This window comes from Euleptes europaea, chromosome 8, assembly GCF_029931775.1.
Source record: "Euleptes europaea isolate rEulEur1 chromosome 8, rEulEur1.hap1, whole genome shotgun sequence".
Taxonomy (NCBI): Eukaryota; Metazoa; Chordata; class Lepidosauria; order Squamata; family Sphaerodactylidae; genus Euleptes; species Euleptes europaea.
This window is the reverse complement of record NC_079319.1, coordinates 56,671,010-56,694,677: the sequence shown is the minus strand read 5'-3', so window position 1 is coordinate 56,694,677 and position 23,668 is coordinate 56,671,010. Positions and strand designations below refer to the sequence as shown.

The following is a 23,668-nucleotide window of genomic DNA, read 5'->3' as shown; positions in this document are numbered from 1 at the left end:
TCTGCAAGGAAGAACACAAAGGTGTGTGTGTGTGTGTGTGGGAGTTTATGCTGAAAGGTGCTATTGTATATTTTCTGACAAGGGTACATGCAAGTAGCCCCAGAAACTAGATTTGGGGATGTACTCATGAACACATGAAGCTGGCTTATAATGAATCAGATGCTTGGTCTGTCAAGGTCAGAATTGTCTACTCAGATGGGCAGCGGATCTCCAGGGTCTCAGGCAGAGGTCCTTCATATCAACCACTATTTGATACTTTTATCTAGAGATAAAAGTCTCCAGGCAGTGTCTGGAGATGGGAAGGTTTGAGACGAGAGTCATAGAAACAAAATATATGATCTAAAAACTGTGGCCCCCCTTGGGGGTAGGCATTTCCAGCTCACGCCATCTGAGAACCTTTCACAAGGTTTAGCTGAAGACATTTTCATGCCATGTGTTGCTCTAAATTAAATGAGATTTTATTATATATGTAATTATTTATTGAGCTGAGAATCCAGACAGGGTAAACAAATGTTTACAGTATCATACAGTTAGCATTTCCAGGGCTTAATAAAAATGATTGTCACTCACTGTGCTTCACAAAAGATTTCTTTTTAATGAATAAATAATTTGATGAAATCAAAAAAATATTTACAATATAAACAAATGGGAAAAAGCTTTGGATATATTAATCTGATCATCCTGTATTTTTTTCCTTCATTTTCTTAATGGACTTCTATCAAGTCTCTCCCTTCTGAAACAATACAAGTTGGACAGAAAATACAACTCCATAAAGCAAATGTGGTCTGGATAGTGTAGCTATAAGTTCAGTTTAAGCTACAGAGATGCTTTGTTTTATTAGGAGCAAATAGGATACAAATGTAACTAAAAATACATTATCAAAATGCTAGACGGCATTCTCCACAGAACAAAAATATACACTAGGTTCTGACAATAACAACAAAGGATCACCGGCAACAAAAAAGTACAACAGAAAAGTACAAATTTCTTCATTAGAATAGAATTGTGCTCTTTAATTTACTGAATCACTAGGCTGGTCTATTGAGTTGATGGATATATATGGTAGCCATTTCCAACCACTGGAGTGCATTTAGTGTGTTACTGTGGGACTGTAGGTGTCTCAAGCAACAGCCATATTGTGGAAAAGGGGCAGTGCAAGCAGTTTTGGAAAGACTCTTCTGAGCTCTTAAAAAGAGCCAATACAAAGCAATACAAGCGTAACACTGAGAAGTCCTCGTCTCATACACACAGATATCATGAAGAGATTCACTTTGATTGTGGTGGTGAAAGGTTTTTGCTTTTCCCCCAATGTTATTTGCGCCATCATCCAGAATTCAAGTACTCCAAAGCCACTTCATAGCAGAATTTATATTGATCCTGAAAAATCAAAGGCATGAGACTTAATGAAGGGCATCAGTTTTCTGTTCTATTAATTAAAATTATTTAAGGAAACCCCTTCTCTTCTGCTCAAATTATTTGCTTGCATTCAAACATGGTCAGTGTGAATCAGTTTTGAAATCCACTTTGAAAATGTCACCACGCCTTATGACAATGGAAACAAATTTTCTACTTAGTGATGCGGTTTAAACGGCTCATACCAGAAGGTCCACCATGTTAGGCTTGTTATTCCTCAGCGTCTTCACAGCATGGAATACGTCGACGGCTCTCTGGTGTCGAAGCATTTCACAAACAATACTGATTGCGCAAAAGGTCCCACTGCGGCCACCTCCATTTCTGCAACAAAACAACTTGATTACTTTTTAGATTTATGTTACCTGCTCTTGTTGTGTGGGTGGATCTTTCTGCTCAGATAAAGTGATTCAAATATTGACATGCTGATGGCCATTTATGTCTCTAGACATAAATGTCTCCTGGAGTCTGACAAGGACATATATGTTTGGTTCCACAAGCCTTAACTTCACAAAGGTTTGCTAAAATAAAGGATCTTTGCCCACAATAACAGTATCATCTTACTTTCTGGATAAGTCACGTTGTTGATGGAAATTCCTAAACAAAAAAATATGTATTCTTCCTCTCTTTTTTTTGGTGTCAAGTCACATCTGACTTATGGAGACCCCTGGTGGGGTTTTAAAGGCAGGAGACATTCAGAGATGGTTTGCCATTGCCTGCCTCTGCATCATGACCTTGGTATACCTTGGAGGTCTCCCATTCAAATACTTGTCAGGGTCAACCCTGCTTAGCTTCTGAGATCTGATGAGATCAAGCTGGCTTGGGCTATCCAGGCCAGGGCATACGCATCCTGGAAACTAGCAAAAAGTTTCAGCTGCCTACCAATATATACTAGCAATAGAATAAGATTTCTTTTCAAGTGGATTTTTTCCCTTCACTATTAGGGTACAATATATTATCTTCCAGATCAAACTGCAGCCCATCTGTTGCTTTGTGTGTGTAAAGGGCTGTCAAGTCGCAGCCGACTTATGGCAAGGGGCTTTCAAGGCAAGTGAGAAGCAGAGGTGGTTTGCAAGTACACTTCCTCTGCCACTGCCTTCCTCTGCATAGTTTTCCTTGGTGGTCAGCTTTCCAATACTGACCCTGCTTAGCTTCTGAGATCTGATGAGATCAGGCTATACCATGCCACCTTCCCTCTATCTGTTGCTCTAGGAACTAGAATTTGGAATGTTTCTTGTTGATTTAAATCTTTTTTCACCATTTTATCAGGTTGGGTTAAGAGTCCATTTATATCAACAGACTGTAGAATGATTCATTCTGGATTCATCAACAAGCCCAAGCAGAGTACTCCCTCCCTCCAGCCCCCAATTTTTGGGCTGCAAATTTCCTCTGCTGTTCCTTGACCAACCTCAACCATGTTTAAGGCTTAGATTAGCACCAACTTTGAATAAAATCCCAATGCTAAACCAGGAGGAATTTGTGCTGGAGGAGGGAGGAATTCTATGACCTGACCCTCCTTACATTAGATATGTTTAAGGGATTGATTAGGGATACTACATCAGTGTGAAACATAAGAGAATACAAAGTGAATTACTGCAGAGAAGTGAGCCATGAGTGTTCAGATGCATGATTAAATATAGCATTTAGTAGCGCTTTATTTCTGGTTATTTTTAATCTTGAAGAGAATCTCTTTGCTTTTGGAAACTATTATTTCCACAGCTATTCTAATCAGCATCTTTAGGCTGCACTTCATGGAAAATAATAAACCTTAATAATTACTTGAGCGCAGACTAGTTAGCTTGCAGCTTTTGAAACCCAGAGCTCACAAATGGCTGATTTTCAAAGGAAGCTACAATATGGCACATCTGTCACATCCAGGCAGCATGAAAAGAACATCCCCCTGCTGCCAAAACACGGGATAATATCGCGCCATTCTTTAAGCATTTTAATTAAAATAAAGTCATTTAAAAGGATTGTTAGAGTTTTTTCCCTTTTCTGTGCCACCAAGAAGTGACATGCAAATGTGTGTGTGGATGTATGTGAGATGTAGCACGACCATTAATATTAGAAGTAAAACGAGAGTGATGATACTGATTTACATTTAAAAAGGACCTCCAAGATGTGGATCTTGCAGCATTCATGAGCGAAACCTCACAAGATAAAGTATTAGGACTTCAGTTCAACAAATGGGAAACTACCTGTCCATCATCATCTGGAAGGTAGTCATTTTAGAAACCATTTTAAAAAATGTTAAGAACTCTTCTTTCAAGTATAGCATTTTGCTTCTGAAAAATATCCTCCACTAGACCTTCAACCCTCAAGAACAGGGGTTGCAGAGATAAATCTGAATAGCACATTAGTAGGGTAAACAACAGATGAAGGAAAACTAGGAAGGCCCAGCCCATCTGAAATACTGGCTCAATTGTAGGCTACTTTCAGGGTGACACTAGAGAAGCCATGGGAGATCTGGGAGTAGAGCTCTCATCTCTTTTAAATACATTTTAACAGCAACTGCACTGCAAGGGGAGAAGAACTGGCTAGGAAATGTAGTGTGCAGAGAAGAAGGGGTTTAACTCTTTCCCTACACACACACTATTTTCATAATGTAAATCCCTTTCAGCTTTTACTAGTACGCATATATCAGTATCCAAACGTTTTCCCTGTCACGGTAAACAACAATGGCCAACTACAGATTCCCAGGAAGCTCTAATACAGAGCATGAAGACAACAGCCCTGCCCTGCTTACTGTCCCTAGCAATCTGGTATTTGATGATATACTACCACAAGGTTCCGCATATGCCTCTATGGCCTATCCTTCATGAATTTGTCTTATAACCATCTAAGATAGTGGCTGTCATCTTCAAATTTCAGTCACTTACAAACAATGGACAACTGTACGGCCTTCTCCTCCGTTGTAGTCTTCTTGCCACTTATCCACTTGACGTATGAGCTTCAAAAAAGAACGTTTGGACACAGGTGTATCTCTGTACATGGGCCACCCTAGGAACTGAAATTGCTGCACCATTCTGTACCCATCCTGGGGCTGTGGGGATCCAACCAACAGGAGGAGAATAAAAAAAAACCCAGCATTATTTATACTACATCCAGAGAAGATATGCATTACACGGTCTCATCAGAGCTGATATTATCATTAAAGCAGATTACTGCTTACAAGTTTCTAAAATTATTTACATTTAAGAGTTAGGACTTGAATCTCAGAGTTATTAAGATGATGTCCTAAATAGGGGGAAATACAAATAAGCTTGAGTGGAACAATAGAACAGCTGCAAAAGCCAAGTATATGATGATTAATATTATAGCAATCACTGGCTAGCAACGTGAAATCTGCCATATAGTTTCAATTATGGCAGATCTTTTTTATAGCTTGTCATTTTCAAATTTTCAGTGAATTTTTACTAACATACTAAATAAAGACTTTGTCATTCAGAACATTCAGACTTTGTCATTTTATCTAGGAAACGGGAATAATGTCTTTCTACTTGTTTAAATTACAGCGAAGGAAAGGAGAAAAACTTCTCTGATTCCCAATAACTCTAAATACTTAAAAATACTCATTTATAAGGATTAAAATAATACTTCAGATTTCAAAAAGCTTCAGGATTTTTGCAGTCGCAAGGACAGGAAATGTTTTAAACCTCAGATTCTTACATGAACCCTTAACTCCTGCACAAAAAAAAAAATCACCAGAAAAAACTGTAAGGGTTGGCAATTTTGTTTTCTTGGAAGAAGTACTTGTTGTGAACTTTTCTTTCCTAAGGCTGCATATAGACAATAATGACTGGGAAAATATGCACAAACCTGCTAGCCCTGATCACATGCGTAACTTGCTCATTCCCCCTCCCTTTTCAAACCACAAATGGCTGTCAAACTCTAGTTTAACTCTACCTTAACCACTACTCAAGCTACTCATGACACAAGAATGCAGGGGAGATTGGGTAACTGAAGTTAGTTTCCTCCCACTAACTGCTGTCCTAAGCAAAAGTTTAATGCAAGGAGGGCAGGCCATCCCTGGGGGGTGAGTGGGGCCAGAGATGGTGCAGCCAGGCTGCCTCCACAGCAGGTTCCAGACCCTCGGCCGAAGCCAGAATGCTGCCCTTACTTGCGAGCCCCGTGAAACTGCTCCATAGCATTCCACCGGGCTACACCACCTACAAAGGTAGTGTAACTCGCAGTAAGGGCAAAAGGGCGCTCCCAGCCCAAGAGGGGTTAGGAAGCTGTCTATCAGCAGCTCCGCTCCTGGAACCATCCCTGGAATGCCACCCAGGCCACTGGCGTGGGGAAATAAGCTGGGAATTCGCCAGCGGGAGGCTGCACTGGTGGCTGAGCCCTGCGCAGTGGCATAGTATCCCGGGGCTGGTGTGTGTGCCACCCAGGAGGGTGCAAGTGCCTGTTATCCCGGGTTACCGGCTCCTATGGAACTTCACCCCCTGCTCAGGAATGGGCTGTTAGAATCAGCGAGGACAACGTGGGGAAAACAAACTTTGATTTCATTGTGGACAACTACAGTTCAAACCAAGACTCTCAACGTGAACAACAAACTTGGTTTGTGCACATGACATTTTAAAGTTGGATTAAAGCAATGTCTGAAGCTGGCCTAAGTGTGCTATAAGATATGAGATCATACTATTAAAAAGAATGTTGAATGTGGTAGACTTTTGCAAAGCTGTTTTTTAAAAAGCATTTGAAGTGACTGTTGTTAGGAAAAGAATGAATAATACACTAACCATAAACTTTGATGCTTGTACGTGGGAGTATGCTGATAGCACCAGTTTTATAAATGTAAAATTTTTACAGAAGTTTCAGTTTCACATCCAGAATGATGCAAAAGAACACAAAGCCAAGGCACCAGATTGTTTTCTTAGCTACAAATCCTCATATGTGAAGCAGGAGTATTAAAGGTGATTTGAGATATAATACACAATATTGGTCTTGTTTTTAAATTCAAAATTCTCAGCCCACTGACTTGAAAATAAATCTTTATCCAGAACTTATTTCTCAGTAAACAGAATCACAGGGTGACACTAGATTCTGGAAAATTCTTTTTATTGTAGGCCACGGGCAGAGTGCCTTAGGTCTAAGCCCTTGGTATTCTCCAATTAAAAGGGCTAGGAAAGGTCCTAAAGAGACACAACAGAAGGTGCTCATTTCTGTCATTCTGTGAAAGGTAAATTGTGCCTGCGTGCAGCAATTTGGTTCAGGGCCACACCCTTTTATCCCAGCTTGATTTCACTAGTCAGAACTGGGATCTCTGCCCTTTTACTAGCATTTTAAATGGAGGGGAAACAGTTTTTAAAAGCCACCCCTTAAAAGGTTAATAGCAGCATGGGGAGCCTGATTTTGAGGAGCAAAACTAAGCAGGGACAGAATGGTTAAATCCCCTCTCCCCAAACTGTGCAGCCCTGATCAACTGGGCATGCAGTTTACCTAACAGATAGACCGGCTCTGTGTTCAGTGATCCACTGGTCTACCTCAGTGGCTCACCAGATGTTCTACTGAAAATGAATCTCCTTATCTCATACAATGATTCCAATTACAACACAGAATTACACAACACATTATACAATACACAGCATATCTCACATGAGTTGTCACTTCGATTAGTCAGTTCTCTTTTCCTTTCTTCAACCCAAAAGCAACTGTAATTGCTTTATGTAACACTAAATTGTAATGCTTTATGAACACTAAAAGTTTTCTTTTTTTTTTGAGTGTGAAGATTTCAATGAACTGATTTTATCCCTTTAATACGCAGATCTGTTTTTTTTTTGTTTCCATTTCCTTCTCATCAATAAAATAAGCAAATGACTGATAAGTTCCTTACTCTTGATGTGTTATAAATTCGGAATATCCGGCTAATAATGTCTTCTTCTAAATCAGCAGAAACAAATTCCACCTGAATGGGACCATGGCGGTGAACCCCATTTTCAGGCCAGTATTGTGGACACAACTAGAGAATAAACAGAATAAATGTAAAAACATTGATAAAACTATTTTCAACTTTAACTTCATTCACACTTACAGGTGTTCCAGCACACACATAAAACATTATTCAAGAAGGAGAGCTCTGCCTTTTCCAGTGCTGGGGAATGCTCCACATGCAAAGTTAAAATGCTCACACGGAGCATTTCCTGGCACCAAAGAGTATGAAGCAGCCCATGTTTGTACGGAGCTTCATAGGGTCATTGAAGCTCCATGAAATTTTGTATCGGTCTTTGGCCAGGGAGGGCGGGATAGAAGTCTAAAAAAATAATAAAGGAAGTAAGTACCTAAAGGTTACTCAGGTTGCCAAATTCTGTGCTGTCTCTATGAAGCTTCGTAGACTCCTGCTAGAATGATGCTATTGGTACTTATTGCACTTTTTTCTACTTCATCCACTTGTATGTAAAGTGTTCTTAAAATTTATATAAATATGTCTCATTTTTTAATGGTCTTTTATATTGTTCATGCGAGGTTTATTGTTGTACAGTTTTACTGGTCTGATTGACTGTACCAATAAATATTATTATTATGTGTTTACATTTACCTAAAGGTTAATTCATGTTCATTCACCAGAATGTTATAAATTGGAATGCAGGAACAATTATCAGGTTCCCAAGGTACAATCCTGCTCACATTAGTATATTCATGTTCCTTTGAAATCAGTGAGTTTTGAGCAGAAAAGTGTGTGTACATGTGTGTGTGGGCACGAGTATAAGCACAGTATAAATCTTTTATACAGGATTCTGCTTTAGTGGATTTTTATCCATCTCCATTCATATAACTCAACCTCGTATTGGCTACTTCTCAATTCTGAAAACCTTTGGCATTTGGGATGACAGCTTTTGGGCAGTCAGCATCAGTTTAACAATAGGCTGAGGCAGCATGCAAGACGGCATGACGTGAGCCATACTGTTAAGGGCCAGGAAGACTCCCCAGGGCATGATGAGCAGTTCACAGAATGATTATTGCTACTGATACGACCCTATCTGTGGTTAAATTCCCAGAGGCAAAATTTTGTTCTCACTTCAATCATACCACCATTGTCTGGAACTTTCGGTGATTTTTATGTTTGTAATAGTCAACCCCCCATACTCCTTTCTGAGTTTAAATCTGGGAAATAGCGCCAGAAGGGATTACTGAGGACGTTTGTTGAATAATATTCACTAGGCTGAATAACCCTAAAAAGCTGCTTAATTCTTCACCTCCTGATATCCCAGACATCAATTTATATGTGAACAGTAGATTATCTAACAGAGAAAGTGATGCAAAGAACCTCAAAGGAATGTACTTATTCAGGAATTCTCCAGGGTGGGTTTGGAAAAAAAAATACCAAAATGAAGCATGAAACAAAAGGGAGCATGCATATAAGGCAACTTTTTTTTTTTGCTGGCAAGAGAATTGTGTTTGTATTATATAAAAACAATTCATACAATAAAATGACTATATGTTTCGTTCTATTGCACTGCTTTGGCTAATCTGCAACTGAGTTAGAAAACATAGTATGTATCTTGTACTCTGTAATTCTTATAACATTCTCTCCTTAACAGATACTCCAGGCAACAATGGCTACTTGGAATACATGTTTAAAACACAGAAACATTACACATAGGTTTTAACATATTTTAAGATAAATATATAGTTTCCAGTTTGAATGCAAGGCATACCACCAAAGGCCAGGAAGTCTCCCCAGAGCAGGGTAAAACACTTCAAGGGTGGTTATTGTTCCTGATACGAACAATCTGTGCTCAAATTCCCAGAGGCAAAGTTTGTTCTCAGTTCAGCACAGCCATACAATAACAGCCTTTTCAGTTTGAAGCTCATGCTGTATATCTTATATAGCATATATAATTTCATAGGGTGAACAATGTGACTTCTGATCCTGTCACTCACCCATGCATACAGAAAAGCGTGGGACAGACTGACATTTTGGCAGTGATGATCAAGTTTTACTTAAACCCTGACTCATTCATCCCATCCCTGACTTACTCCGCTGCTTAGAGGGAGCTCAGCTCTGTTGCTTAGCACTAAGGGGATCCCTGGTAGGAATGGAGAACATGGGTTTTCTTGCATATTTTTAGTTATTTCTGCTTAAGAAGTAATTACTTCTGCTTACGGGTTTTAGGGGAAAAAAACTCATTCTTTTTCTACACTTGATCTTAGCTAAAAGGCCGAGAAGCGATGCTCATTCTTTTTCAAGATGAAAGAGGTAAAGCATGGTTAAGCCAGGCCTTTATGAGGCCTGGGGTGGAACTAGGGTTGCCAACCTCCAGGTACTGGCTGGAGATCTCTTGCCATTACAACTGATCCCCTGCCAATAGTGATCAGTTCACCAAGAAAAAATGGCCACTTTGGCAATTGGACTCTATGGCACTGCAGCCCCTTCCTTCTCCAAACCCCGTGTGGAGAGCCAGCATGGTGTAGTGGTTAAGACCAGTGGTTTGGAGCGGTGGAGTCTGATCTGGAGAACTGGGTTTGATTCCCCACTCCTCCACATGAGCGGCAAAGGCTAATCGGGTGAACTGGATTTGTTTCCCCACTCCTACACACAAAGCAACTGGGTGACTTTGGGCTAGTCACAGCTCTCTTAGAGCTCTCTCAGCCCCACCTACCTCACGGGGTGTCTGTTGTGGGGAGAGGAAGCGAAGGTGATTGTAAGCCGGTTTGAGTCTCCCTTAAGTGGTAGAGAAAGTCAGCATATAAAAACCAACTCTTCTTCTTCTCCTCAGACTCCACCCCCAAAATCTCCAGGTGTTTCCCAACCTGGAGCTGGCAATCCTGGGTGGAACTTCCGTTTGCCAGGGTCTTCATCGCTCTGGCACTGTAGAGTCTACTGTAGTGAAGGTGCCTTCGTTTTGTCCATATCCACCATCTCCATCTTAGAACTGGGATGAGCTTTCCCTTTATCCACTAGCATAACTTATTACTATTACCTAGACACTAGATCCATGCCCAAATATGGGTAAAGCCACAGTCCCCCCATCTTGGCCTATTTTTCAAGAAAATACTGTTTTCAGTAGTATTTGAATAGCCTGCCAAAGCCCCACTTCAACAATCAAGATTAGCCTGCTTCTAAACATCTCCTTCCTCGCTGGGATCCTTCCCTCTGTTCCCTTATTTGGAAATGTTCTGGACCACTCCTTCAGGATACTCTCTAAACCCCCATCAATGCCTCCTCCCCTGTTATATACCTGAGCCCACACCCTGCCTCTTCCTGTTTTTTTAAATCCTGGAAAGTAAAGAACCATTCTTAAAACATTGCTGCTTGTCCTATAAATGAAGGCAGAAACCTCCCCCTAGGGTTGCCAACCTCTAGGTGGTAGCTGGAGATCTGGGGTTACAACAGATCTCCAGGCGACAGAGATCAGTTCACTTGGAGAAAATGGCCGCTTAGGAAGGGGGGGGACTGGCATTATACTCCCTCCCCTTCCAAAACCCCATCCTCCACCCCCTCAATCTCCAAGTATTTTCCAACCTGGAGCTGGCAACCCTACCTCCCCCCTAAAGTGGCCCTTTGTGTGCTCCTTGCTTGAAAAAAGACTACCCTTGTCTGGTGAGCTGTCTGGGCTTCTGCTTTTATGGATTACTTCCTGCTCGGCTCCCATCAAACTTCAGCATCAGTAGCTACAAGCTCTCTCTTGCCTTGTTCTCTTCCTGGCCTCTAGCTGCCCCTCCTTTGAATAGATTAACTTTACTTACATCTTGCATGTTTGAAGTAACCTTTTTGTTAGTGGGTACTCAGTATTAGTTATTGTAGACTGTGTATTTAATATTATTTCACTGCTTGGAATTTGCTGATTTTCCTGCCCAAATAGTTGCATTGCCCTTCATAATAAATTTTGGCTTGGAACCTAAGCACCTTTTCTGCTCACACTAGGCACTTCTATTCATGGAAAGGTGGGAGTATGATTTTTACCAATTCCCCCTTCTCCCTGCAGTCTCCAACTCTGACCCCCCCCCTATCGTCCTGTGGGTCCAGTGACCCATTTTCAGGGAAGACAACAGCAAGAGGGGAGTAAAATCACCCTTTTCAGCAGTACATTCTCTGTGTGCAAGGGGAAGGAGCACATAAGCACAGCAAAGGCAGGTTTCTGCTTGATCGTGATGTTTGAATTTGGCCAAGGTGTATATATGTTTTGTTTTGACATAACTTTCACTTGAGTAGCTTTGAAAAATTAATTTGAAAATCTCAGTGATGGTCACAGACTTTTTACAATGTGGCTAGTAGATTTCTAAAACATCATACCACTCTTTATTGTTAAGCTCCATGCTGCCAATCCAATGCATGTAAACTTGCATTGTTTGGAGAGGTGATTCTCCACAGTTTTTCTAACCCTCAAGTAAAGAAATAATGTACCATATGGACAAATGGTACTGATCATTTAAAGTTAAAAATATAAATACAAGTTATTTCTCAATTAAGTCTGCCCCCCCCCCCGCCATTTTATTCTCTGAATTCTGACCTGTATTCTAATTAAAATCTTGTAATGGATGCTGGTGAAAGTACCAGAACAGATGTCCTACCTGACACAGATCATCCCCCAGTAGCTTTACCAAGGTAGCTAAGGCCAATGAAAACCTGAAACGGCTCAGTGCTCTTGTATATTCAAAACATGGCTGAGAAATTCAAACGTGCTTTTTAGTGGCAGTTAAAAGACTGAGTCCCTGGAGCCTTTTCTCTTCCACTCCGAAAATAACCTACCTTCATACAAACAAGGGTTTTGCCTTTTATGTATTTCCCCAGAGACAAGTGACTGTGGCTGGGAATCAAAAATATGCAAGGTACTGTACGCAAGTGGTAGTTATTGACTTGTAAGAAGAGGCATTTGTTACGATTTTTAACAACAACATATACTTCTGCGGTTACGAAAAAAACATTGTAATTCTTCTGTGGTTTTCTTGTACTATTACAATGATTTATGATGAACACACCAAAAATACAGAAAAGAGTAAGCATCCAACATGTATCCGGCTAGCAAAAGCATTTAATGAAAATGAACAAGCTACGAGTCTGAACTATTATAGGAACAGGGGTCAGTAATTACCAACTTCCCTGGGGAGTTATTGGCATTTTTCTTGCATTGCTGCATTTTGCTATCATGGGCAAATTGAGCGCTTGTGCTGTGTACCCGCCAGTCAGCGGAAAGATGCTTGCATTCCCTTCTTGGGCTTCCAGAGAGCTGACTCTTAGGGCGTTGCCTGCACCTCCTGTTGCTGCCACATCAGGTGGCAGAAAGAGCAGCACAGAGATAATTTATGCCTGGCAGAGGACTAGGCCAGAACCATTTGAGAAAGCCAGTGTGGTATAATAGTTAAGAGCGGTGGACTCTAATCTGGAGAATCGGGTTTGATTCCCCACTCCTCCACATGAAGCCTGCTGGGTAACCTTGGGCTAGTCACAGTTCTCTCAGAACTCCTTCAGCCCCACCTACCTCACAAGGTGCCTGTTGTGGGGAGAGAAAGGGTTTGAGATTGTAAGCCACGTCGAGACTCCTTACAGTAGAGAAAAGCGGGGTATACAAACACTCTTCTTGTTGTTGTTGTGCAAATGCCAGCAGCCATCCTTACTGGCTGCCATCTGGACCCTCCCCCCCCCCACATATTTTTAGGTTCTGTGCCACAATGCACAAGAAAAGTGTGCATTGTGAAAAAATAATCCCATGGAGATGCACAAATATGAACTCTTTTTCTCCTACAAAAAATGTTTGACATAGAATGATGTTCATCTTCTCAAAGAAGTCACACCAACTCTAAACCATAGTGCTTCAGCCCTGAAGAGTGGTACTTGGGCTCTCTCTCACATATGATCTAGGGGCTAGGGGTGAACCTGAACCAGAGAGGCCTAGGTTCTTCTCAACAGTGAAGCCCTCTGAGTGATGTGTCTTTTATTAATTTCCAGTCTAATGCACCTCACACCAAAGCACCACTTTCTGCACAGTGAGGACCTTTTCAAATTAAAGAATGCATTGAGAAGATGTTGGTAACTGTGACTTTGGTAAATTTGTCATAACAGCATTGAGCAAAAAGGAAAACATTGGGCAAACTTCCATTTTCTGACTCTGTATCTCTGAAATACCAATTTCAATTTTTTTTTTGCCTTTAGCTACAACGATCAATTTACTTTTAAAATGGATAATCTCTCCTTAACACTTTTCTTGTGCCATGGTTTCTACTCAAATAATCTTGTATTGGTCAGTTTATGTTGTTTGTGACAATTCTACTTACGTATCCTTCCTTCTAACCATCTCTGTGTTTAATTGCAAAATTACACAGTGTTTTATGATAAATTTGACTCTTCTGAAGTATGTACATGTGACAATATCTCCATGTATAAACGACACTATAATGTACACTTTCACAATTCAACTAGTTACAGTGACTTACTTGTGCAGGATCCACATCATTTAGCATAACTATTGATGTACAGTGGTAGTCTAGAACCAGTCTCCAGAAATCTTTGACAGTATTTGGTAAAGGATGCTGGGTAACTATGAAAGCTGAAGGCTGTTTATAGCTCTGTAATACAAAAGGAAGGATGATTGTGTTGAGCAAAATAGTCAGGATTAGGGCTATAATGAGAGGATCAGCAAGAACTTGCTGGAGAGGGCAAATCCCTCTCTTCCCCACTGGTCCCTTTTCTTGCACTATTTCTGCTTCTTCCTCCTTTGCCGGCTGGCTCCTGCTTTCCCCAACCTTTCCCCTGCTTCCATCCCATCTGCTCTAGCTCCCACCCCCTCCCATGCTGCCCCTGCTCCTGACAGGGGTTCTTTGGCATCTCAAACCTAAAGCTGAGATCTCATAGTGTAGCCTTGCAGGGTCTTCGCAGCCATTTGGGGCTCAACCCTAATTCTGGATGGATTTTTTTTAAGGGCCATAGTTTTAGGGCTTCTATGGATAACAGTGGCACTGAGTGGCTTCAGAATAGCATAGAAATGGAAGAGAAAGAAAATATTCATGGAAGATGTTCAGTTTTTATTAGCAAAACAGTCTGGGGAAATCCGATAGCTCTCTAGATTTAATGGCAGCAGCTGCCGTTGACTGGGCATTCAATATTTATTAGCGCAATCCTATCCATGCTTGCTGCACATAATAGGATCATTCTTAAGCTGCCCTACATTGGTATAATTCAAAGGTACACTAGTGTAGAGAATCTTTGTCACTGTTGTGCCAGCTGTATGACAACCTGTGGAACCTTTACAGTGATAGAGAACTGCCAGTCAAATGGGCTCAGCAAGGGAAAAGGGAAGCCTAATCAGTCTGGTTGTACTGATATTGGATGTATTATATACATGCTTCCCTGTACATACAGGGAAATCCTATGGTCCAGCTAAGGTGGCTGCCAAGGGTTAACACTGGTATAACACAGTGACAGGACTATGCTCAACCAGTATTAAAGTCAGCACACAACAATAACTGAAGACATTTAATTCAGCATCACTGGGGCCAATGTCCCACATCAGTCATATGCGGAAGGTACCGATCAATGAGTTATGATGCACTCAATATCATGATGCTGTCACCCTACACAACGCACATCCCCTCCTTCAGACACCTTTATTAGCATAAAGATAATGCTTAGAAAATCTTATATAAATGCAAATTTCTTAAATTTCTTCTTTTTCAAGTATTACCTTTATGGAAAGTTATTTAAGAACATGTTCATTCTTTTCCAAACACTGCTTTCTTGGCATGTGTGTATGTATGCGTGACAGCCTTAATTAGTGTTGCTCTGAAATCTCAGATATACTCTATACATCTCTAGAGAGTATAAAACATGTTTAAGCATCCTTCTACTGATACCCTATAAGTGCTATTCAAATTTCCACGGCTGTGGTTAAGAAAGAAGAAAAAGAAACGTTCGTTCAGAACAGAAATGTTCATTCAGTCAGAAATTAACAAAGTGACTGAGGTAATGGTTGTGTACTATCTAGGCTGACAGGCAATTATTTTTTTTCTTTGTTAATTGCTATGAAAATTAGGAGGAGAGGAAACTAAAACATTGCTGCAAACCTTATTATACCACTTAGCTTCCTTTGTGGGTAACCTTTTCCCTTCGTAAGCTTTCTAGTTAAAGGTTTAAGCACTAGTAAAGAGGCAGCTAGGCAAATTTCATTTGTCAATAAGCTGCCCCCAAATTGATTAGTGCTCTCAATAAAGCTTTCAGACCTGGGCTGCGATATAACATATGTGGGATCTTAAATGTATTTGAGCGCTTAAAGATTTTGTGTCATTTTTCGGTAAACCAAATTAGAACGATTGTGCTGACTATGCTACTTTCCAGTTTGTTGAGCAGTGCATTCTTTCTTAACTGTTAACATCCAAAGAGCAGCTTACATCCATCAGTGCAGCATTAATGTAGTTACTGCTTTCCCCATCTATTGTGATGAGGAAAGGTAGGCATCTATCTGGAGGAAGAACATCCATACATCGGTTCTTCTCATGATTCCGCGGTAAAAGTGCTATACTGCAATCTTCCACACGCAAAGTTGGAGTCACCATGTTCAGGGTCTACAAAACAAGATAAGTGCTATATCAGATGAAGAACCTTCAGAAATACGGGTCTACATATGTCAGAATTTTATCTTCAAGGCCAATCTATGCTCATGAAACGTATGGTATGATCTGGGTTGCCAGGCTGAAAGAAAAAAACGAGGCTCAAAGCCCACTGACATCAAAAAGACATATGGGGCACTTTCACACATGCCAAATAATGCACTTTCAATCCACTTTGCAGATGGATTTTATTGTGTGAAACAGCAAAATCCACTTGCAAAATCCACTTCATATCATTTGACTTTAGAAATGTGACTTACCCTGAATTCTTCTTTGATTTGGCTTGAATTTGTCTGAGGATCCAATTTGTTCATTTCATAATACACAGACCTAACCTGAGAAGCTGGAACAGTTGTGTCTCCACATAGACAGGCTTCCAGTATTGCATCATGTATAAACACATACTGTTCCTGAAGGAGAAAACAAAGATCAGCTTAACATGAACATATTCTTAGCGCCTGTGTAAATCACTTCACTTTGCAATCTTAAGAACATTTTTCTGGTTCTAAGCCCCGTTAAATAGACTTGAGTAGGATTCTGAGTAGTCCTGCTTAGGGTTGCACTATAACTGAATCCATTGAGTATCCAAATTTTTAAAGAGGTTCAGTCCTGCTTTTAACTTTGCACTTGTTTTGGAAAACTAACGACAGCCGGTTATGATCACATATCTAATTCTGAACTTGGCCCCTATGCAGAGAATGGAGGCAAGTTCGGACAGAAAACTGTGAAAAGTAATAAAGAAGAGTTTTGAAAACTCCCTCCCACCCGCCCCAAAGGAGGGGAATGTTGTCAGTGCAGACAATGTAAAGGACTATCTCTGTGATCTGGAAGTGAGCAAAGGAGCAGGAACTGCTGCTGCCCCCTAGGGTTGCCAGCAGGTGGGTGGTTTCGGCAGGAGACTGCCTGCCAATCTACCGGGCTGCTCCAGAGCAGGGATCGCAAGCGCGTGGGGTGTGATTACATCACTTCCGGGTTTACCCACGGAAGCACTGCATTGCTGCAGCTGCTTTAGCATTCAACCCCTCAAAACGCCAGGGTTTTGGGGGGTTGAGTGCTAAAGCGGCCATGGCGATGCTGCGTCTCTGGGGATAAACCCGGAAGTGATGTCATTGTGGCTGCACACATGTGCAATCACCCCAGCCCTGCCCCTAAAAACCTACTGCAGTTGGAGAGGGGGGGACCTGCCCCTAAAAACCTCCTGCCGAGGGAGAGGGGAGACCTGGCAACCCTACTGCCACCTGAGCTATGCAGGCGGTCAGGTGGAGGGGGAGGAGGGGGAGCTGGTGCTGTCCCCACAGGACCTGGGTGGGCAAAAGGAGAATGGGGAGCCAGAGCCACCACCACATGAGCCAGGCAGACAGGCAGGTGGGATGGAAAACAGAAGGGGGGAGCTGCAGCCCCTGCCACAGACTGGCTGGCAAGTGGCCGGCCAAGCAAGCAAGAGTGGGGAGGAGTGGCTCCCCCCCCCACAAGCCTCACAGCTTCCCAGCTTACTACAGTACAATACTACATAGTGTTATATATCTACAATGGTCTCCCATCCAGGCTACCATAACCTGTTTCCTTACTAGCCTTCCCTTTGGTTTTGGCTTTCGGTGTCATCATGATGCTGATCATACCAAGCTGTATTTTTAGTTTACAGCTTATCCAGGAAGTTTAATAAATTTCTTGATTCTATAGTGTATTTATCACTGAAATGCCTGATAGAAAAACCGTTTCAGGTAAAAAGGGGAGGCTCCCATGACTCAATCCTCCTCCAACCTCCCAAATTCCGGCATATAGCAAATAATCATACCAGGGAGAGCTTGGCTAGAATCCTTGTCTCTAACATCTTGTTTTCCAGGTGGAAGGAAGTTTACATTATGTAGAAGCATTTAGTCCTAAGAGCCCCGACCTGCAGTCTGAAGGAGTACAGCCCAGACACAGGGATGCCATTTCAGTGGTAACGAGGCTGGAGCCTGTCTGCTATTAGGAGCAGAGTGAGGGATAACAAACTGAAGCTGAATTCTGTCTGAGTCAGAGATATTAATGTTTGCTGGGTGCAACGGTCAAGGGGGAGACAAATTACTTGCCCTTGATGGAATCACACTCTTTTTTTGCAGGAGTGAGCGTGCAGTCTGGATATTCTATCTCACTGCTCCAATCATTGCCCCTGATTAATTTTCCCATTGACAACTTTCTGCTCTCCCTCGCATGAGTTTCCTGCCTACTGTGATCTTCATGCTTTCCATCATGTTTGCTGCCAGTGCCTGGAATGGTACAGCCCAGTGTTCCAGTCAAGCTATTTTCTTCTCTTCCTTCAAATCTGTCCTCAAGAGTCACTGGTGCAGCACAACCTTTCCTGAACTCCTTGAACATTCAATGTCCAGTGGCACCCTGACTCTCATTTACCCCATTTTCCATACTCATTTCTCAGTCCCTGGATGGCCTCTCTCTCCATTCTGTCCTATCTAATGTACATTAGCAGTAGGGCTGCCAACCTCCAGGTACTGGCTAGAGATCTCCTGCTATTACAACTGATCTCCAGCTGATAGAGATCAGTTCCCCTGGAGAAAACGGCCGCTTTGGCAATTGGACTCTATGGCATTGAAGTCCCTCCCCTCCCCAAACCCCACCCTCCTCAGGCTCCGCCCCCAAAGTCTCCCACTGGTGGTGAAGAGGGACCTGGCAACCCTAATTAGCAGCCTTCTGTGTCAGATCCATGCCTTTGTGCTTACATACAACTGGTGTTAAACATCAAACTGAAAAAGATTATTGCTACCAATTCTAGTGTGGTATTGTTGGATTGTATTTTATTCAATTGGACAAATCGTAAATAAAGGATAAAAATACCCCCCCCCCCAAAAAAAACCTGAAACAAATTTAAATTCCAACCACTGGGAAAATAAGTTGCATTTTTATCATATAGAACGTTAAGAAATTTCAGCAGAAGATGATCACAATACCTCAGTCTGCACCATATTAACTCTTCGAGACCGAAGCTCTCTAACGCAGTTGTATATATCTACGACGCCTTCTCTTTCTGCCATGTCTAGCATAATGTCAATGACAATGAAGCATCCAGTTCTGCCTGCACCAGCACTATAAACATAAAGCATAATTAGCATCAGTTTAATTTTCAGGAAATATAAATGGTAAATGCAGGACCCATAAAACACTACTTCCTCATGCAGTGCATAGTTATTGTCATGGTGGTCACTAGGTTTTAAAAAACAAATTCATGGATAATATGCCCATCAGTGGATGTTAACCATAAACTAGTCTTTCTGAAATAGCATACTTAATAAAGATCATGGCAATTCTACTTACAGAAGATTACTTCACAGTTTTGTGCTATGATTTACAATTAAACAGTACTTTATATTGTAAGAAACTCTGCTATAGGACTGGACAAGATAAATCCAGGGTACACTCATTAGATATCTAAGAACTTCTGGTTTCAACTGGCTGCTTAGTAAATATGATGGCAAAACATTAAAACTTCCTTGGGAAAAGTTAGTTCCAACAGATGGGAAGGCTGTAATGGCCTGTAAGGACCAGTTCAAATGTTATGCTACGCATTCTTCCACATGGCAGCTTCTGAGTGGCAGCAGTCCATGCGACTGGCTGTGCCTGTTACCATGATTCACATGCAAATACTATGGCTGCCCATGTGGAATGGCATCATATAGGGCCAAATGACACATGACATTTTCCACGTGGTTGCCACTGGGATTTGAAGCCATACGCCAACTGCAAATTCTGCATAGGAACTCTAGAGGCACCACTAGGGGCCCAATTCTATTTGGGACTGTGGTGCAGGGGAAGGTGGGGATCCTGCCTTCTCCAAGCTCCCTTTTCCTGACATGAAACAATGTTGGGGGGTTGTTTGCCTTGTGGCCCCCCAACAGGTCAAATTTTCATGATGGGAAATGTCATGGGGGGAGGCAGCAGCCCCTCCTTCCCCCACACCACAGTTCCGACCAGAATCAGACCCCTGCAGCACTTCTAAATAGAGTTCCCATGGGGAACCTGCAGGTGCTGTACTGCTGCAAGTCCCCATGGTGACAACGTGACACACATAACATGTAGTATGTTCCATAGAAGTGGCCTCCACATGGATTCTATAAGATTTGAATTGCCCCTACGTGTATTCTTCAAGATTTTATGTCATCCTGGCACATTGGAAGACAACTTCTTACTAAGAATATTAAAGATTGTTGCAACTTTCCACAAACCATAGTTTGGCACCAGTTTTGTTTGAGAAAAATGACATACAAGTTATATTACTCATGCTTAGCCAGGTTTGTTGGGTCCAGGTGAATGGAACAAAATTAAACTAGTGGTGTTCACTGCCTGAATAAATTTATTTTGTGCTAGTTACCTGCAGTGTACAACCAGCGGGCCTGCGTTAGGAGGGCTTTTGGATTTGACCTGCCGTACGAATCCTAGAAGTCCCGTTGCATGGTAAGGCACACCATGATCTGGCCAGCCTGTGAAGTGAAACTGTCTAATTTCTCGGATCTCATGGGCACCTCTCTGGTCATCCATCAGTGAATAAAAAAAATAGCAGGAATGGGAAAAAAAACACAGCATCAGTTACACATTTAAAAGAAAACAGAGCCAAACACAAGCCTTTTAAAAATACTATCGCAATCACAATATTTCCCTCTTCAATTTCATCAGTCAATGAAAAAGGAGGATGGCAAAAGTTGGGAAAACTTGTCCTCACCACAAGGAGGCAGTAGAGGACCAGCCACAAGAGAGTCTGGAAAGTGGGTTAACTTGCATTTCTCGAAAGACGTGACAACTTTAACAGTGACATGACTAAATACATTAGAGGAATATATTGAGAAAATATGTCTTTGAACACTCGCCTTTTCTACTGCAAACGTTCGAATCACGTATTCTGCCAGGAGCTCTGTTTCTATTAGAGTAACTTTAATGTCTTTATATATCTCCGTGTCATCCGGCCAGTATTTACAGCATTTGACCTTTTAGAAATACAAGGGGAAAAAATTAAGGTTCATATCTTTCAATCTGAAGCGTTCCTTAAAACTTTGCAGTGATGCGTGATATACAGTCTGACCACACATAAAACAGTCACGCTGCCTACACTAAGCCATGGCCCATTAGTTTTTAAGAACAAGTGCTGTCTTTTTCAACGAGCAGTTCTCTGAGTTAAAGATGGGAATGCTCTTTGGTTCAAAATATGGAAATTGTATGACCCAAGTTAGTATTTACACCACGCATTGCTCAGTTAAAACTGCCATTCATTTCCTTTTTTTTTTTCCTGTTCAAGAAGAATTCAGAGGGCGGAAGCAACAAAGAGCGGCATAAAGTTCACATCCGCCTGCAGTGGGTTATTTGTCTCCAAAGTATCTCAGTCTTTTATGAAAAGGAATACGGTAACACGATTTCTTTCTAATGGAAGAAAGAAAACATACATTTCTGAGGTAAAATTAATTACTCAGTAAAACTACCAAACAGAAAAAAAGAAAAGAGGCCACATAATGTTGGTAACACATAATATATACAGTGTGAAAAAAAACTCTGAACACAGAGTAGCGAGATCCAAATGGAAGGGTTCTATTTCTGGACCTGAATCTGATGCCCTCAGTTGGCTGGATAACTCATCTGGCTCCAGGGGAGACCCAGAAACTTGGCCCAAGTAACAGACCAAGCCAGGAAACATGCAGAAGAGGAACAAGGAGGAACTACCTCTTCATTTTTCAGCCTAAAAACAATTATATACGTTTTCATAAAGAAGGGCATTTGTAAATTCATACTTTTTAAAATAAACTCTTTATTTTAAGTTTAGTTTATAATAACAACAGCAAAAATAAAAATACAACAGCAGTAGGTTAAACATTCTTGTACAGTCGAGATATGTTTCAAAACTTGGTTCCAATATATGTTCCAATATTATACATCAGTGATTTTTACAGAAACCATACCATTTGCTGTATTCACTTAGCAGAACTTAATAAATGCAAACCATACAATAGTTTCGTGGGCATATTCTAGAAAAGGCAGCCATTTATTTAAAAAGTTCGTAGTGTAAGATAAGTTATTTGCTACTTTGAGTTGTGAAGATATCTTATCTAAAATTAAAAGGTTCTACACATTCTCATACCACTGCCCAGTAGAAGGCATCTTTGTTTTTTTCCAGTATGAGGCAATCAGAAATTTTGCTGCCTAAATTCATACTCTTCAAGCTGAAGACGTCATATGCATTTTGCACCCATTGGGAGCGAGTGGGGTGCCCATGGCTGGAGACGTTTTTGCAGGTGTTCCTTCTCCGCATGAGCATGGGCACAGACAGGCAAAGTGGCACTGCAGGGAATGTGAGGCCCATGTGCCTCTACCATACCTCCATCTAGCTTCTCACAAGCAAGTTGACCATGTTTCAGACTACGAGTAACTTGCATGGGACAGAGATGGGAGAGGTGCTTGGGTTTTCTAAAGGTCCTTTGAGCTGCCTGTCCACATGCCTGTGAACTTCCACTGGCCAGAAGAAATAAAGGTTCTTCTGAGCCATACTGGACTCCATGAATAGGGTTGCCAAGTTCCTTTTCGCCACCGGAGGGAGGTTTTTGGGGCAGAGCCTGAGGAGGGTGGGGTTTGGGGAGGGGAGGGACTTCAATGCTATAGAGTCCAATTGCCAAAGCGGCCATTTTCTCCAGGTGAACTGATCTCTATTGGCTGGAGATCAGTTGTAATTGAAGGAGATCTCCAGCTAGTACCTGGAGGCTGGCAACCCTATTCATGAACAAGTCTGCACTTGACTGTGTTATGTATATATCTATGTTCACTTCTCTTCCCAAAGATACCTGAGACAACATAGAACATTTAATGTGACTGTATCACCATAACATTTAGAATAATTTCTGACTGGGCAAACAAATACATGTGAATACCAGATGCAAAATACTGAAATCACTAATAAGCACAGCCTGCAGTTCACGCCCCCCCCCCCCCTGTCTGGAGCTTCTCTGTCTGTGCTATAACAATTCCAAAAACTCTCTCTGAAAGAATTTCTCAAAGCCCTGCAGTCAGGAAAACAGAAACCATAAGAAGCAGATTGGAAGCTCATTGTTTATCCGTCTGTCTGTTCTGCTTGATAATCCAGGCCAGTGGCATTGTTCAAATCCCTGACTTAAAGGTTCACACTGCTTGTATCCATTGTTCGGTAGCTATTTGTAATAGCAATTTCCCCCAATAGAGTATGTGTTTCCTGTGCATTGTTCAAGAGAAACAGAACTTCCCGTTATCCCCGAAGTGGTTGGTGCAAACCATCCAGAGACCTGCTTGCGACCTTAATTTCCTTGTCTCGCCTGTTATTTTGTCTCTTTCGGAGGTTGCATGTGAGCCACACAAACTTGTCCAGGGTGCATTTAAAAAAGGAAACCGCTGCAGAGTGTAACCTAAATCAGGTTTCTAACTTTAGCACAATTCTTTTAAAGATGGGCACTTGCCATGTTCCACAGCACTCCATTTAGCAGGCTAAACAATTTAAAAAATAGATTTGACTGAGTTGCTTGGCTCACAAAAGAAACATACAACTGCCACAGTCTAGACATTCAGGATTACTAACATGGTACTATTAAAAAAAAGTCCTGCAAGTGCTCTCAGCGGATTTAGGGTGTTTACAGATGTCATCTTTTTTTTTTGGCTGCGTACTGTGGGATTCTGTCAATATGTATCCCCAGGAAATAAAGAGTCTGGCCAG

At 41.5% G+C, this 23,668-nt stretch overlaps 1 protein-coding gene across 6 annotated transcripts in view; it reads right to left on the bottom strand.

Moving 5' to 3' along the window:
- Positions 1–570: 570 nt before the first annotated feature.
- PTPRM (protein tyrosine phosphatase receptor type M) overlaps positions 571–23,668 on the bottom strand; it is a 546,095-nt gene continuing 522,997 nt past the window's right edge. For all 6 annotated transcript variants that reach the window (XM_056854227.1, XM_056854228.1, XM_056854229.1 and 3 more), the window contains 10 exons: positions 20,814–20,930; positions 20,321–20,475; positions 18,903–19,038; positions 16,218–16,367; positions 15,739–15,912; positions 13,789–13,920; positions 7,250–7,375; positions 4,290–4,453; positions 1,599–1,734; positions 571–1,377 (listed from right to left, as the gene is read on the bottom strand). In XM_056854227.1, the coding sequence (XP_056710205.1) occupies positions 1,324–1,377; positions 1,599–1,734; positions 4,290–4,453; positions 7,250–7,375; positions 13,789–13,920; positions 15,739–15,912; positions 16,218–16,367; positions 18,903–19,038; positions 20,321–20,475; positions 20,814–20,930 (1,344 nt within the window). In that variant the 3' untranslated portion in view covers positions 571–1,323. The remainder of the gene's footprint in view (positions 1,378–1,598; positions 1,735–4,289; positions 4,454–7,249; positions 7,376–13,788; positions 13,921–15,738; positions 15,913–16,217; positions 16,368–18,902; positions 19,039–20,320; positions 20,476–20,813; positions 20,931–23,668) is intronic.